The sequence below is a fragment of the Nannospalax galili genome, unplaced genomic scaffold (assembly GCF_000622305.1).
Source record: "Nannospalax galili isolate Female #2095 unplaced genomic scaffold, S.galili_v1.0 scaffold433, whole genome shotgun sequence".
NCBI classification, from domain to species: Eukaryota; Metazoa; Chordata; class Mammalia; order Rodentia; family Spalacidae; genus Nannospalax; species Nannospalax galili.
Window position 1 is genome coordinate 10,105,561 of NW_008338715.1, and position 18,240 is coordinate 10,123,800.

General features: G+C 39.6%; 1 protein-coding gene across 2 annotated transcripts in view; it reads right to left on the minus strand.

Annotated features, from left to right (window-relative positions):
- Positions 1-2,047: 2,047 nt before the first annotated feature.
- The window catches only part of Cep135 (centrosomal protein 135), a 75,531-nt gene continuing 59,338 nt past the window's right edge, over positions 2,048-18,240 (minus strand). For both annotated transcript variants that reach the window (XM_008833342.3, XM_029563603.1), the window contains 5 exons: positions 15,316-15,525; positions 13,772-13,974; positions 12,884-12,988; positions 8,142-8,255; positions 2,048-3,385 (listed from right to left, as the gene is read on the minus strand). In XM_008833342.3, the coding sequence (XP_008831564.1) occupies positions 8,153-8,255; positions 12,884-12,988; positions 13,772-13,974; positions 15,316-15,525 (621 nt within the window). In that variant the 3' untranslated portion in view covers positions 2,048-3,385; positions 8,142-8,152. The remainder of the gene's footprint in view (positions 3,386-8,141; positions 8,256-12,883; positions 12,989-13,771; positions 13,975-15,315; positions 15,526-18,240) is intronic.

Below are 18,240 nucleotides of genomic sequence, written 5' to 3' on the forward strand. Positions count from 1 at the left end.
GGAGTCCATATGTATGGACTATGATACTATATGTATCTAGCTGAAGGGTAGATAACAAGCAACAATGCCAGATAGGAGACACCTTCTTTTGAGTTTATTGGCCAGGGTAGCCCAAGGGACTCCCAGATAGTAACCCAGCATAGAATTGGGAAAATGAACAGCAGACCCCAATCTTATCTAAAGGAGTATTGACACTGATTCCTGCTAGATGAGGAACAGCTAACCTTCATAAAACAAAGACCTCTAGATAGGCTGACTAGATTCACCAGAAGGGCAAGAAGTGGGGAATGGCTGGGGGTGACGACATCACAGTGGACAGTAGCAGGGATAACAGAGCATAAGGAATCTAGAGGGGAGAGGGAGGCTATGGGAGGGTGCCATATGGGAAGTAGGTATACAGTTGAATAAGATGGTTTGGGATGTTCTATGTGAGATACACACAAAAAAAATCAAATTTTTAAAAATGAATTATATTTGAGGAGGAAGCATAAAAATTTACATCATGTTAATTAGTAGAGGTGATGAACATTACCATTGAACGCTACCCAATAGACATACACAAGTGCCAAGGATCCGAGTGCAACTGATTATGACTAGTAATAATCAGATACATACAGATTAGAGGTGCATGTGCCAACATCTCAGTGTTATGAGCAAAAACAATGAGTCTTTCTGTAAGAAACAGTGTATTTTAAAATGAAATGGAGACCTTGATTTTTGGGGTTTATTTGGGGGGGTCTTTTTGAGACAGGGTCTCCTTGTAGCCCCAGCTGTCCTGGTACTCACTATGTAGACCAGGCTGGCCTTGAACTCACAGAGATCTGCCTCCCTCTGCCTACTGAGTGCTGGGACTAAAGGCGTGCGCCACCATGCCCGGCCAATGGAGATCTTTTATAAATGTTGAAAACTCATTCAGTTTCATGTCTTACAGGGCTTATTCTGAGTTCAATATTGTATAACTGTATTAGTTCAACAGCGAACCTAAAAATTTTATAGCCACTTTTGAAAGAGACGTATCTTTGCTCTGGAAACCGTTAATGAGTATGTTAAAGCTGTAATGAAATGTTTCTTCAGAAAAAAAAAGTTTGAATGGAGGTACCATGCATGTGTGGATAAAGGTGGTCCTAGAAGGCTATTATATGAGCACACCAGTATCACGTGTGGGTTACCACCCTAGTTGTTTGCTAGACAAGCCCCTGAGGCTGGACTGAGCTGGAAACTTCCAACCTTCTGGATGACTTTCATAATCCAGGAAGGTGTTCTGCAGGCTGCTGGAGAACTGTCATTAACAATTTGTAAGAAAGAAAAAAAAATGGACTAGCATGTTTACTGGTAAATATATGGCCAAGATCCGTAATTTAAGATTATTTAAGACAAAACTGGAAATATTTATATAAAGGTAGACCATTCTGTATTTTAAAATAAAACTATTAAAAATCTGTAGTAGTATGGTTACAAAATAACAATCATGAAAGCTATACATTTATAGTTATAGAAAACATTAAAAATGAAATATCTCCTGGTATGGTGGCACACACCTTTAGTACCAGCACTTGGGAGGCAGAAGCAGGTGAATCTGTGTGAGATGAAGACCCACCTGATCTACTCAGCAAGTTCCAGACCACCTGGGGCTACAGGGAGACCTTGTTTAAAAAAAATCAAAAAAGGAAAAAGAACTACCTAACAAATGTCTTGCTGATGCCTTGGGAGAAAAGGTGGGACCAAATATTTTTATTTACGTGTATTTATTAAAAGGTTTTCCAAATGACACTGCAAAGTACATTTTTCTTGTACTTTGCTGTAATACATGAATTCACTCAAAGGAAATGGGATACATGAAATTACAAAGATGGTGGGAAAGTAAACCATCGTATCCAGATATGAACCAATCATTGTAAAGGGCATATCCTGAGCATACAAGGCACTGCAGGGAAAGGAATAGAGCACTACCCACCTCCAGGCATGTGCATACACAAACCCCATTTTACTAAGACAAGAAGGAACAAAATATATTGTAAGTACTTGGTCTTCCATTCATCTGTGCTAGTTTTTAAGTGCTTTTCAATCATAATGAAATCTAATAAAATAGGGTTTTCTTTGACTGTGAACAGTTTAAACATGATCGCTATTTGTATATGACATTGTTTTATACTTCTTTTCTTAATGTGTACATACGCCTAAGTCCTTTATAACTGCAACCTTGAAACCGAATTGTAAAAGGCCATTTTTTTATTTAGATGCCACAGGGACAGGGTTACTACTATTCTGAAAGACTAGCAAGTTATACAAGATTAAAAGCCAAAAATAGGTATTATCAGATGCATGTTGTAATTTTTTTAAAAAATATTTTATTATTTTTACGTGTATGTGTGTATTGCCTGCATGTAGGTAAGTGCACCCATGTCGTGCAATGCCCGCAGAGGTCAGAAGAGGCTGTAGGATCCCTTGGAACTGGAGTTATGGACAGTTGTTAGCTGCCATGTGGGTGCTGAGATTCGAACCCGGATCTTCTGCAAGAACAGCCAGTGTTCTTAACCGGTGAGCCATTGCTCCAGACCCTCGTGTTGTAATTTTAACAAAAATATTTACCTCATTTATTTTTACATTCTGAAATCTTACACTAATACACTGAAGAATTATTGAAAAAAGTCTCAAATTTCTGTTGTATCTATAGTTTTACAAAACTGAATATATTTTAGCTTCATTCTAATAAAATATAGCATGCAAAAAGCTGGTGTGTGACGGCCAAAATAATACAATAGTGCGAATCAGAGACAAATGCATCTTTCTCACCTAGTTGGTAATACTTAAGTACACATGATGATAGTTTATCAAGAGCTCTGCTATTAAGACTAGTTTTAAATATATTCACCTTGATAAGAGAGCAAATCTGTGATTAATTTTACACTGAGAAGAAAAAGTATGACAGCAAAGCATCAGAGTTGATCGTTCTTTGCAAATACATTAAGGTATGGGTCATAAACAAAGGTATGAAAACCAAACACAGTTAAGTACTGGAAGGGTATTTACATGTATATATTATGGCTCATTAAGAAACAGATTATTAAAACATAATGTGATCATATTTTGTGAATTCACAGTATAAACACATTTCAAGGAGTAATTTTAGTCAGGAATATTAAAAAAACAAATATCACATCAGTCAATCACTATTAATACATATTTAGTTCATCATATACATGGAAATATACATGTGGAGCACTTTTAAACTAAATATATTTACATATTCACTGATTTAAATAAACGTTGACAGAGGTAGAATTTGTGTCAATGTTCATGATTTGCAGGAAGAAGTATTTCAAATATTTCATTACTCTTGTGTTCTTTAAAAATCCACGGAGGAACTCATGGAAAAATCATTTTTCTGAAAAGTGGAGAGGGGAAAAGTGGGTAAAAAGAAAAGATAGTCAACATATTCATCAAAACTGTAATCCAATAGTGTTTTAAATTCAATTACAGTCGCTAATAAAAACTTCTGTCCCAGAAGTCTGATCCTGTTATACTTAAGCACTGTTCTTTCTCTTAAAGAAGCATGATTCCACACTTGAAAATAAAAACCTGATCTTGTTTTCCCTATTCACAGGTTCCCTCACTGAGCATGTGTGAGACTAGTAATCCAGGAAGAAACACAAACTTGGTTTCCAGTCCCTATTCCTGATGCAAAGCTCCAGAAAGCTCTTGAGTGGTTAGAGTGCCTTCTGTATGCTAACGAGATTTAGTGCTGGGCTTCGGGGAGGGGCTGCTCTCCAGGAAATGAGGGTGGCGGGTGGAAGATAGGGGCTGAAGGGTCAGGTCTATCATCCATGTTAATGGTTTAATCAGTTAGTTACACCATGTAATGAAGCATCTGTAAAGGCCCATGTGGATGAGGGTTGAATACGTGCAGGTACCTAGAGTTGTGCCTGGAGAAGGCACAGAAGCTCATACCTTGTGCTTCCATCTGGCTATGCAACTGAATCCTTTATAATAAACAGGTAAGTAAAGTGTTTCCCTAAACTCTGTGAGCCCCTCTGGCAAATTAAATCAAATCTGGGGAGGGGAAACTTGTGGGCACCTAGGCTTCCCAGCAGGTGGGTCAAAAGTGCAGGTCACAACATGGGACTGTAGTTGGGGAAGGGGTTTTGTGTGACCCACCCCCTTAACAATGAGATCTGACATCGTCTTTGGGTAAAGTAGGCCACCTAGTTGGTGTGTGATGGAGAAATCTAGTGTCAGAAGCATTGTGATAAGAGTGTGACAGTAAGCTAGTCCTGGTGGTGCTCACCTTTCATCCCAGTGCTATGGAGGCAGAGGTAGGTGAATCTCTGTGAAATCAAGGCCAGCTGGGATTACAGAGAGGCCTTGTCTCAAACAAACAAACAAACACCAAAGAGTATGACAGTAAGAAAAACAGGTTAGTGAAAAATTAGAACAGCTGGGCCTAGTGGCGCATGCCTTTAATCCCAGCACTCGGGAGGCAGAGGCAGGTGGATCTCTGTGAGTTCAAGGCCAGCCTGGTCTACATAGTGAGTTCCAGGACAGCTGGGGCTACAGGGAGACCCTGTCTCAAAAAGAACAAAAAAAAAAAACAAAAACAAAAATTTGGTTATATATTTTAATGTTAATCTGAAAAACGACTTCATGAGTTTGTAATTCATTTCTGAGTCTTACTGGAGAAATCCTTTAAAACTGGTTTTGGTGACATTACATAGAAAATATCAACAAAAACATCATTAACTAGTTAATAATCACATTAGAATTTCAAAATTAATTGTAAATAATTACAAAATTAAAAGTTGTTTATTTGTTAATGGTTGTAAATGTTTTATAATCCACATAGACTAGGATGGTTATAACTCTGAATATGGAAAACAAATTGTCAGCGCGGATGCGGAGAATCCCCCTCAATGTAGTGCTAAGGGAGATAGAAGATAGTGTAGCTATGTGGAGCATGGTCTGGGGAGATGGTTTAGTGGGTTAAGTCTTGCTCTGCAAGCCTGAAGGCCTGAGTTCAGCTCTCTAGCACCTAGGTAAGAGCTCGGTACCTGTAAGCAATGCCAGAACTGGAAGAGAGGGAGACATGGATCCTGGGGGCTGCTGGACAACCATTCTAACTAAAATGGCTAGCTCCAGGTTCAATGAGAGACTGTCTGAAAAAATAAGGTGCTGAGCAATAGAGGAAGGCATCTAACATTAGCCTCTGACTCCTCCACATGTTCTCACACAGGGAACACACCTGTACGTACACACACACACACACACACACACACACACACACACACACCATTCAATAGAATTATCATGTGACCTACCAATTCATTTCCTAGGTATTTTCAAAAGATGTGAAAATAGGGACTAAAATGGACACTACCACATCAATGTTCATAGCACCATCACTTACAATAGTGTAAGAGGGAAACAGCCCAGTGTCCTCAGTTGATAAAAAGGGTTTTGCTAATGTGGTAAATCCTACAACATGGATGGATTCTGAAACATCATAAACAAAATAAACCTGGCACCTAAGTACGATTTCACTAACATGAAGGTCTAGACTCAGCCAATTCATAGGGATGGAAAAGTAAGTTGGAGGTTATCAGGGGCTTGGAAGGTGGAGGCAGGAAGTAAGGGGCTGGTGTTTAAAGCATTCAGAATTTGAGGTGATGAAAAGGTCTTAAAGCAGAGTAGTAAAAGCACAGCACGTGAAGGTAGTCACTACCACTGAGTCACACTCAGAAAACAGAAAAGACGGTGAAGTTCATATGTTTTACTGCAATTAAAAGTTGAATTCATGACAGCCTTAGGGATGCAGGAACCCAAGTTCTGCATCAGTGGTTCTTACACACACATGTGCACACTGTACTTTGTGATGCTGGGGATCAAACTGAGGGTCATGTTCATGCGTGGCAAGCACTCTATCACTATGCTAATCCCCAGCCCTGCTATCACTGGCTCTTAAAGTACAGTCCAGGAGTCCCTGAGCGTTTTCATTTGTCTTTTCACCTTTTTTTCTTTCCCATGGGTTACAGTTGAGTTTCAGAGGCCACCCGATGTGAGGCAGTAGATGCTTTAGATGTGCAGGCCACAGGGTTCGTTACAGCCTCTCAACTCTGCTTGTGTAAAGTGGGTGTTTTGGACACTATGCAGATTATGGTGGTGCTCTGACAAAGCTTAATTTTACATAAAGAGGCAGTGGGCTAGCCTTGGCCCACAGATCTACTTAGTCAACCATTGATCTAAACTGTGTCTGGAAATCAAGCATGAGAAAATGTGATCTTGTTCCAAGGCTTTACAAGATGGTGAACTGCCACCTAATCACATTCAAAGTAGCACAGCACCTTGCATGATGTGAGGACACAGTAGCTGCAGTGAACCCTAAGGAGTCTTCAAGGTGAAAGAGGAAAATAAATGTTTTAATAATACAAACATTAAGGCAAACGCTAGCCTTTCAGGAATCATTTAAACCTAGGCCCAACAAACCCCAGGCCTCAGTATGTTAAAGCACAGCATACAACTATTGTTCATAATGAAGACTGAGTCACTGAGGAAATGCTGATTATCTCCTGCGCCCAGCACTTCTATTAAAAGAGGCAAAGAAATGTGTCATTTCAAAAAGACTGACTCAACTAGTTCTATCAGTGAGTCTGCATTCTCACAGCCACTATCTGTCAAGCCCCGAGTCTGACTTGGGCTTCCTTCCTATCTCCAAGGAATCAGTACATTTCTTCAACTCCTGTTCAGTAAAATGCACCTTAAGCCACTACTACCTGGGAAGATACTTCCACTCCATCTACTAAAGCCTGGATATATGCAAACACAGTGACCTCAGTGATTTCAATTCAAAGTACTTACAGGGAGTACTATTCCAATCAACCCATGTTAGATACTACCAAATGCTTGTCTCGTGTCGAGTGATTATGTAAGGTTATATGGGATATTCCATTACGCACAACAATAACCATCCACAAGCACCCACAACAGTGTGACTAGGTCTCACAAATACACCATTGAAAAACAGAAGTGAGAAATGTACAATTTCACTGATAAAATGTCCAAAAACAACAACAAAAAAAGAGTCTATACTTTTAATAGTAAAGAGTTGCTTTGAGAGCATGATGTCTCAAACATATAATATTTTCAAATACATTCTGCTTCTTCAGTTTGATGTGTCCAACACGTGTTCAGCCAGAAAACCCATGAAGCTATACATCTATGATATGGTACCTTTTTCTTGTTCGTTTGTCTGTTTGTTTGAGATGGGGGCTCATGTAGCCTAGGCTGGCCTCAAATTCACTATGTAGCTGAGGATGACCCTGAACTTCTAATCTTCTTGTCTGTACTTCCTATAGTTGGAAGCACAAGTTTTTGAACTTAGACAATTCATTTCAAACCTCTTACAAAGGTCTCTCTACCTCTGGTCTCTACTTTCCCAAGATGTCTCAAATACAGCTGTAAGGTTAATCCACAAAAAACAATTCTTTCATCTAGAACCCCCTTCTTTGTAGCCATCCTACAGCCAGGAGGAACCTCAATGGCTCCTCTCCAGGTTCAGAGAAAAGTCTACACCTGCAATGTAACTTCTTGTTCTACTCTTTGTATACTCTAACCATGCCGTCTCCCACATTATTCCCTACAACCTGCCATTCCTGCCTAACTGTCCACTGTGCCACATACATTCCTGTTTGTATGCCTTTCTCCACTTTCATCAACTATTATTTTTAGATTAGGTTCAGACTTGATCAAATATCATCCTGTGAATCTCATGTTTTTTAGTGATTTGCTATGACTGGTTCTTCCCTCCCTCCCGCTCTCCCTCCTTCTCTCCCTTCCTCCCTCCCTTTCTCCTTCCTCTCCTTCTCTCCCACCTCATGCTAAGAATAAACTGAACCCAAGGGCCCTTGCATGCAAGGCAAATGTTCCTCCACAGACCTACATTCCTAGCCCTTCCTTTTGTTTAGTTATAACTGACACATAGGAAATGCATGGATCCCAAATGTTCAGTTTGATGAGGTTTTGCAATTGCATAAAGCCACATAATTGCTACCACCAAAACACAGAACACTTCCTCCCTTGACACGGAAAATAACTTTCTACATTTTATGACCATATATTGGTTTTACCCATCCCTGGTATCCCGTACATACCTTTCTGATAACTATGCATTCATATGTTCAGGAGACTGTAAAGGAGACTTGAGAGAAGAACTCAGGGATGGGTTTGGAAGACCATGCCGGCGCAGCTCTTGGATTGCTCGCTCTCTGTTGAAGATCACAGGAAAGATCAAATGCAAGCACAGTGACAACCCAAAAGGTGGCTTTGGGGTTATTAGTCAATTAAATTATATCTATTAATTAGTATTTAATTAGCATTTCTACCACATTTTACTGTAGTTTGCTTGGTTTATAAAACAGGACCTCACTGTGTTACCCAGGCTCTCCTGAACTCATGGGTATAAGTGATCCTCCTGCATCAGTCTTCCCAAGCAGCCAGGTCTACAAGTGCATACAGACTCTGGCCTGGACTCAGTACTTTTAGTAAATTTAAAGTCTATCTTTATAGGATTTTTTTAAGTCATGAATAAAATAAAATATTTCAATTAAAAAATATGCATTAGAAGAAAGTTCAAACCAATTATACTACAACCATGTCGGAATATCAAAATAACATTGTAAAAACAAAATGCATGCCATTGGCGCGCACTTTTTTTGGTCTTTTTGAGACAGGGTCTCCCTGTTGGTCCAGCTGTCCTGGAACTCACTATGTAGACCAGGCTGGCCTTGTACTCACAGAGATCTGCCTGCCTCTGCCTGGCAATGTGGCACGCACTTTTAATCCCAGCCGTTGGGAGGCAGAGCAGGTGGATCTCAGAGAGATCGAGGCCACCCTAGCCCACATTATGACTTCCAGGTAGCCTGGGACTAGGGAGACCCTGTCAAAAACAAAAAACAAACAAAAAAACAACAACAACAACAACAAAATCAAACCGAAACAAACCAAAATGCTCATAATATTTAGTAAAAAAAAGGTAGGATACCAAGTATACATTCAGACCAACACACAAATACATAATAAGCCAGGCATGGTGGTACATGACTGTAATCCCAGCACTTGGGAGGTGGAGGCAGAAGAATAAGGAGGCCAGCCTTGGCTGTATAGAAAGTTTAAAGCTGGGCTAGTTAAGATGCTGTCTCAAAAAAATGAAACCAAACCAAAACTAAAACTAACACGCAACTAGATGTCAGACTGAAAATGCTAATAATGACTCTGGGAGATTTTCCTCATGTTTTGTGCTTTTTAAAGTGTTCTTTAAACTGAACGCCCGTTAGCAGGCGGCTTCCTTACCTTCTTCACGCCTTCTATGGCACTGCCACAGTTAAGCACTCAAGGCTTCCCTGGCCTTCCCATTTCCTGGTTCTCCTCCCACCTACACAACCATTTCTTGATTCTTTCATAAGATCCTTTGCTCCTGCCCATACATCCCTTAGGTTCTCCAGGACTAGGTTTATACTCTCTTCTCCTATGGTTTGATGGGCCAGTGACTCTCCTGAGTTCTGTCCCTTCAGTTCTGTCCCATGTTCTCCGATTTTCAGAGAAGTTTCTCTTAGACAGGTCATGGGTACCTAACATACCCTAAACTAACCTTTGCTTACTGATTCCAGGCAAGAGGAAGTTCAATCCTCCCATGTGTCAATAAAATACATTTCACCTCGACCTGCAGTTATACACTTTATTTATTTATCTGCTTTTGGAGATGGGGTCTAGTCATTTAAGGCAGGCTGGCGTCAAGCTCACAGTCCTCTGCCTACTGAATGCAAGGATTACCGGTGTGCACCATCATGCATGATGCACACTTTTTTAAAAATTATTTTTATTTATTTTTAAACTTTTTGTTGTTGTTGTTAGTCTTTTTTTTTTTTTTTTTAAGACAGGGTCTCCCTGTAACCCCAGCTGGCCTGGAACTCACTATGTAGATCAGGCTGGCCTCGAACTCACAGAGACCCACCTGCCTCTGCCTCCCAAGTGCTGAGATTAAACGCGTGCGCCACCACACCCGACCCAAATTATTTTTATTTTATGTGTATGAGTGTTATGCCTGCATGTAAGTAAGTGCACCCATGTCGTGCAATGCCTGCAGAGGACAGAAGAGGCTGTCAGATCCCCTGGAACTGGAGTTACAGACAGTTGTTAGCTGCCATATGGGTGCTGGGATTTGAACCCTGGAACTGGAGTTACAGACAGTTGTTAGCTGCCATGTGGGTGCTGGGATTCAAACCCAGGTCTTCTGCAAGAACAGTCAGTGTTCTTAACTGCTGAGCCATCTCTCCAGCCTGATGCACACTTTTTAAGTATTTATATACATGACACCACACCTTCCTTATTATAATGAATCCTCTGAGAGTCCATTATTCAGTTGAGTACCTTATCTAACTGGTGTTCTTAGTGTGTGGCATTGCTTGGCCTATAATGGAAACAATAGCATTTAGACCATATGAAGAGGCATACTGCATAACAGAAGGTTCTTCTTATCTTACAGTAAGTTGAATATAGAAAGACTGGAACTCTAAATCATATTCATTTCTAGCCTACTGGGTCTCTCTTACATGGCTACCTACTTTCTGTGTTGAGGCACACAACACTGACCCCCTCATCAACTCAGAGGCAGTCATTTAAACTTCTACACAGGGAGCAATCCTGTACCATTTGTACTTCACTAATTTTCAGTAAGTCCTAGGTCCATGCCTGTCCTTTTGAGTACAGAGCTTCCAAGTTAGATAGTGCCCTCCTCTGCCCCTTCCTTTCTCAGTTCTTACTGTACACAAACAGAGCCTTCTCTATGCCTCAAATCTCCCAAATGCCCACCTCCATTGTCTCCTGGTCCTTCCCTATGTCGGAGTCTGTTGCCACCAGGCACAGCGATCATGCAGCATCTCCTTTGCAGGCCACTCTGTTTCTGGCCGAGGCCTTTTCTTGACTTAATTCTGTATCCAGATTTTCTTCCTAGTTCAGCTTCTCAAACCCTTTCTTTTCATTACTACTCCCTAAAGAAATGCTTTAAGAATTTTTCTCTCTAATCTCACCACAGCAAAAAGTTTGAACACACAGTACACTATTAATGTACTGTGGTCCTTTTGAGGGCCATAAAGCATTGTAATAACTATGATACTATGATTTTGGTTTTTCTTTTGCTACCTCATCCCACCCACAAGAACGGATTTTTGTCTCCTTGCAGGTGGGCTTACATTGCCTCTATGAGAATGCATAACTTAATTGGATGGTAAAGAGCAGGAAAGGCATGGTCATGAGGCTCAGAGTTTCTTTGAGGGACACGGGTAAGGAGAAAGGGGTACATCTGTAATTCTGAGCTATAAAGAGCTTGACTGAGGATCCTGGAATTGCAGAAAAGTTTAGTTATCATTAAGAAAGAGAAATCATTGTATATGTACAGTTTAGTACTATGGCATCTGAATTTCAATCTCAATTTCCTATCATTGCTGCAAGATAAAGCTTCTTTCTCTTTAAAACCACAAAGACTGACCTCATATAAAATACTCTCTATACTTCATAAAGCATATCACTCAAGCTTTGACGTAACAGATAAGAATAAAAACATTATTTTAAAGGATAATCCGGTAACTATATTAGCACTACTAGAGAATAAAATCTCAGGGTGTCTACAGTATTAATATGGCAAGGAAGAGGGATAGAAGAAATGATTTGTAAACTTGACTTTGATTTTAATTCATTTCCTTTTAGGGTGTCCTTTAACTCATGATCCTTCTGCCTCAGCCTCCTAAATGCTGGGATTACAGATTGTCTCCCAATTGGCTAGTTCCTCCAATGGGCAGGGCCTGCCACAGAGTGTGGACTATGGAGAGCCATCTTGGAAGGGAAGCTGTGAGCTGAGCTGGAGAAGCCGCGAGCCCTGGGGTGGTTTGTCAGATCGCGCAGGAGACCCAGAGAGATTTTGGGCCACATACATGTACACACCTTATCTGGCTCGATTTTCATTCTTTTTTAAAAAATATTTTTTATTTGTTATTTTTATTTTATGTGTATGCATGTATTGCCTACATGTATGTAAGTGTACCCATGTCCTGCAATGCCTGTGGAGGACAGACGAGGCTGCTGGATCCCCTGGAACTGGAATTACAGACAGTTGTTAGCTGCCATGTGGGTGCTGGGATTCGAACCTGGTCTTCTGCAAGAACAGTGTTGTTAACCACTGAGCTATCTCACCAGTCCCTGAATTTCATTCTTAAAGCAAGTTTTATGTCTGTAATACTTGTAAACTTTTTATCATAAAGCAAATGAACTGAAATACAAGTATAAAAATGGGTAAGGAATAAGGAATATATTGTAGAGGGTATAAGCATAGGCTTGAGGACTGAATAGACATGATTGGGTTTTAATTGTGGCTCTGTCATTTATAATTATGAGACTTCAGGATCCTGTGATGTAGGCATAACAAGAGACTTTTGATAGGGTCATTCAGACACATATGTGTGCCCAGTGCAAATCTGTTAACTGTTTTTAAGACAGCGATCACCATCATTACCTTTAAGATAACTCATACCTTCTAATTGGACCATACTGGTCTCTGTCTCATAGAAACTGTTTCCCTGTTTGTACCTTCTGAAATAATGCCCTATTGTCATTCTGAATAATGTTATATGAAACATTTACATAGCAGGTGTTTTTTTATACTCCAGGGAGTCTGTCTTTCACAAAATTCCCTGCTTTATGGAAGAATTACCAAAGAAACTTATTTTACATGTTAATGCTTAAAAAGCTTGTTATTTGCAAGCCATATTAAGTACTTTTTGGAATAGGATAGAGAATATATAGAAATACTGTTCAAATGCTAAAAAAAAAAAAAAAGCCTTACCGTTCATATCTTTCAGCTGAAATCTGTCTTTTCAGATTATCATAATCTGTCTGCAATTGTGTCACTTTAGTTCGAAGCATGGAGGTTTCCCGGCTTTGGCTAGTTCTTAAAAACAAATTTAAAAGTCACAGAAATAATGAATGTTCTATTTTGTAGAATCAAATGCAAATACAAATGGAGGTGATGCTCAAGAATGAGAAAGAAGATGAAGGCTTTCAGCAGTAAATCTAACATTCTGAGCTTCTTTCTCATTCATCTGGTCAGTTATGTAGCTTATAGCACATGCCAGGCACTGCAGCTGTACTGGAGATGCAAATTTGAACATATGAACTATAAAAACAAGATGTAAAATCTTTACTGGTTCTTCCTTGACTCTTGCCTCAGAAAGAGAACTGTTCTCAACCCCTTAACTCCTTTACAAAGCTCATTTTTCAACTTATATCCTCGAGTCTAGGCTCCTCTCTTCTTCCAACAAAAGTGTTGAACCTCTCTCCATGCTAAAATGACGACAACCAATCTCCCCAAAGGTTAAAACAAGTACTCAGAAGGATCACATCTCAGTCTAAGCCTTTCCCCATCTATCACACATCCCACCCTGAAATGCTTTCCCTCACTGACCCACTGCTCATTCCCTAAATGTAGGTGCTTTTCCAAAGCTCAATCTTGCCTACTTGCATAGCACCTCAGAGATGGAGTTGTAAATATCTACAACTCCAAACACCATCTCTCTCCTGAGTGACTGCTCTGAGTTTCCAGAAGCAGCAAGCAAAAGTCAAATACCATAGTTTTGTGCTACCCATCACAGTCCTATCCAGCCCACACCCCGAAAGTGGAAAAAAACACTTCACCAAGTTATTTTCCTCAAATAGGTTGCTTTGCAATACTTACAATTTGCTTTCTGAAAGGGTTAACTTCTCCTTAAGTAGCTGAATTTCTGTATCCTTCTCATGGGAGGTTAAATGAGAATGAAATTCTTTATCTCTGTTTGTAGCCAACAAGGACTCAAGATTTTTAATCGTCTGTCTCTCACTTGACAGTTGTTTCTTTAACAGCTCTGATTCTGATTTTACATTTTCTAATTCTGCTACCGCCTAGAGAAAATGAAGATTAATTTAGGCTTACTCTGAAAAATTATTTCTCTTACACTATAATAGCTATTGACTTATCAGTTGGTTCATTTTGAGTACTGGTTAAAGACTTCAAACTATTTTTTTTTATTTATTTTTATTTTATGTATATGAGTGTTTTGCCTACAATTACATAAGGGTACCCATGTCATGCAATGCCAATGGAAGTCAAAAGAGGGAATCAGATTCTCCTGGATTGGAGTTACGGATAGTTATTAGCTGCCATGTACCTACTGGGAACTGAACCCAGGTCATCTGCAAGAGCAGCCAGTGCTCTTAACCACTGAACTACCTCTCCAGTCATAGATCTTAGAGAAAACACCAAGGCTCTCATATCCCTAGACAAATGTAATTTCTTACTATGTGAAAAATATGGATCCTTAAATTGACAAAGTATCCCAGTCATATCCATCAAAGTAGCCTCTTTTTCAACACACAGAGATTATCACAGAGTTACACCTCTGCTTATACACAGAGACTCTCCATGAATTGCTCACGCTTAAGAGGCACATCTAGGATGCAACCTCTATACCTAAGACTCAATGAACATAGAATAAGGGATGAAGAGAACACTAATTCATCTTTCAATTCTCAGCAATGATAATCCCTCATGGAACAGAGGACCAGGAACACAAAAGGCCACAAATAGCCAAAACGCAGAGAATAAGTCTGCAGTGTGGGTCCTTGGACAGGACTCCTATATCGAGGTCTACTCACCCAGGGCTCAGGGACCATTGTGGAAGAGGGGGCAGAAAGATTGTAAGAGATAGGGAGGGGGTGCATGACCATATAGAAATGGTCCTACAGGCACCTGGAACCTTTGTCACACAAACCTACAGCAATGGTATCATCATGCACACGACCCATGCAAACTTAGGCAGACAAAAACCCAGCACAGAACTAACAGCAAGCCCCAATCTTAGTTGAAGAATTATTGGCAGCTGATTATTGCTGGGTAAGGAAGAGCTGATCTTCTTGAAGAGAGAGACTCTAGATAGGCTGACTAAACCCTGGTAGATGAACTTGCACTGAAGGACATCTGGGGATACTACATAATAGGCCTTAAGACAAATGACAGAATGTATGAACTCCAGTGGGGGGGCTATTGGAGGGTGCCAAAGGGGGAAGGGGAAGAGGGTATAAAGATGATTTTCTGTATGAAATACACAAAAATTCAATTAAAAAAATTTTTTTAAGAAGCAGTCAGAAGCAACTAACAGGGAGCACATGAGTAGAGAATGGTAAAGTTAATTAGAGAAAGGCTCCACGAAACAATGTACCCAAACAATTTCTCTCAGCACTTACTCTTTCCAGCTCAAGGCTTTTGGAATTCATCTGTTGGGTCATAACATCTTTGCCTGAATCAAGCTTAATGCAAAGTTCTCGGACGGATGACAGGTCATTCAACACTGCTGTTTTCTCCTCTTCATGGTGTCTCAGCTCTTCTTCTAACTGAGACATGGCTTTTGCCATTGATGAGATCTGAGATTCATAAGCATGATGTGCATTTATGTGCTAAGAAAACAGAACAGAAAAAAAAGTAAAGTAGGGGCTGGAGAGATGGCTCAGAGGTTTAAGAGCACTGACTGTCCTTGAAGAGGACCCGGGTTCAATTCCCACCACCCACATGGCAGCTATGAACCGTCCTTAACTCCAGTTGCAGGGGAATCTGAAGCCCTCTTCCAACCTCTGCAGCATTGCATGACATGGGTGCACTCACATACACGCAGGCAATATACTCATACACATAAAATAATAAAATATTTTTTAAAAAGTAAAGTAACCTAATTGTTTGAAGGGTAGGTAAGCCTTCAAAGAAGGCTTCAAGAATTTGTGTAGCCACAATCTTCCTTTAGAAAACAATGTGACGAATTTTTGGTATTTTAAAACATTCTTAGGCAGTTGCATGCTATTTTAAGATGGGCTAGTTAACGAACAATAGGAATGGCATATAATTATTAATCATAATAACTAAGTACCTCATGAATATATTTGTAAGAAAGGAAGATAGAAATTATTATGCTAGGATGCTGTGGATATGAGTGATTTGGGGAAATAATATTAAATTTTTCCTTTATAAATTCTCTTTGTTACAGTACTGTCTTTTTTCACCAAATAGTAATACATTTATCATACCCAATAATACTTTTAAATTCTAAATTTCAAAGGTGGAGTTCACTTTAATATGAAATATATGAATTTATATTTAAATTTAGTCTAATTACATAACACAACTTTGTGAGATTTTACTAACTGAAATAAAGAATATTTGAAATACAGACAATGATGCTTTTCCTAAAATAATCCACATTTAAAATTTCTTATAATTTAAATTTTAATGGAAAATTATGAATTTGTATAAATTTACTTTGAGGTTTCAGGAAGAATGTCACTCTTAAAAAATAACTTTGACAGACATTACAGAAGTGAAGTAACGGAAGAAAATTACTATTGTGCTACGGATATTTAGTAACTATCATTGCTGCAGAAAAGTAAATACTTGAATTTTCCAATATTAATATACTGAGCAAATAGTAGTTCCTCCAAACAAACTAAATATATAAATGCCAGGCTAGGGGGAGGGCTCATTGGCAGGTCTCTTGCCTAGCACGTTCAGCAATTAAAAAAAAAAAAAGGAAGAAGCTTATTTAGTATATCGCATAAGAATATTAACAATAGCAAAGAACAAAAGAATTAAGCTTATGAGAAACTCTTAAATGTTGAAACACATTTCTTTAATCAGTTACTGCACTAAAAGAATATGCAGAGCTAATGTATTAGTTTGGAGGCCTGCCATAACAAACTGCTGAAAACTGGGTGTCATCATTTCCCTTACAGATCCAGAGGCTGCAAGCCCCTATTCAAATTAGTGGGACAGACTCCTTGTGGAGATTCTGAAGCAGACAGAACCTGCTCTTTGCCTCTCTCCTCACCCTCTTCTTTGGTGTTTGTGGCAATTACCTTGCCTTGTGGACATGTCAATTTTATGTCTACTGCCACCTTCAATGTGCTCCCCTCCCCTGTGTCTGCTATGCCCAAATGTCCCTCATCTGAAAGGGATGCCAACTGTTCACTGGATTATGGTTTTCCCTAACCTAGCATAATCTGGTCATACCTTGGCCACATCTGCAAAGAATCTACTTTCAATAAGGTCACATTCACAGGTAGTGAGGCATTCAACATAATTTTTCAGTAGTAATTCTACCACCCCGAGAACCTCTAAAATTCAGGATCATCTCAAGTACAAAATATCTCCATTCTCTCCAAAAAATATTTTTTAATAGTTTTAAAACATTTTTAAAAACATTTATTGTTAAAAATAACAACAATGATGGTAAGGGCACGCATGTGAAGGTCAGAGAACAACTTGTGGCAGTCAGTTCTGTCTTCCCCCATGTGGGTTCTGGGGACTAAACTCAGATCATCGGGCTTGGTGACAAGTACCTTTACCTGCTGTGACACCTTGCCAGCCCTCCATCCAAAACTCTAGCATCAACTCATGCAGGCATCATCTAAATTAGACATGAATGAGACTTCTGTGTTGCACCTCAATATGGAACAAAGTTTCCAGGACAGCTGGGGTTACAGAAAGACCCTGTCTCAAAAAGACCGAAAAAAAAAAGAAAAGAAAGAAAAAAGTTTTCTGCTTCCAAAATACAGCAGTGGGACAGGCACAGAACGGACAGTTCTATTCTGAAACGGAGAAAGCAGGAGGAATACAGGTAGTTAGTAGCTGTGCTAATCGGCTTTCACTCACTGTGACAAAATACCTAGGAGAATCAACTCAAAGGAAAAGCTTATTTTGGCTTGCAGTTCTAGAGATTTCAGTCCAGGGTCACTTGGCCCCATTGCTTGTGGGCTGTGATAAGGCAGTATCATTACAGGAATGTGTGGCCAAGGATGCCACTCACTTCATGATAGCCAGGAAGCAAAAGGGTTGAGTAAAGAAGGACATAGGCACGAATATCCTTTCCAGGATCTCTCCCATGATCTAACTTCCTCAGTGAGACTCCATCTTTTAAAGGTTCCAACCCTTGCAATAGCACCATAGCCCAGCGACCAAGCCTTGGGCATATATTCTTTTGGGAGATATATTCATATATACATATATATATACACACATATATACATACTTATACACACACATATATATACATACATATATATATGTATATACACACACACACACACACACACACACACACACACACACACACACACACACACATA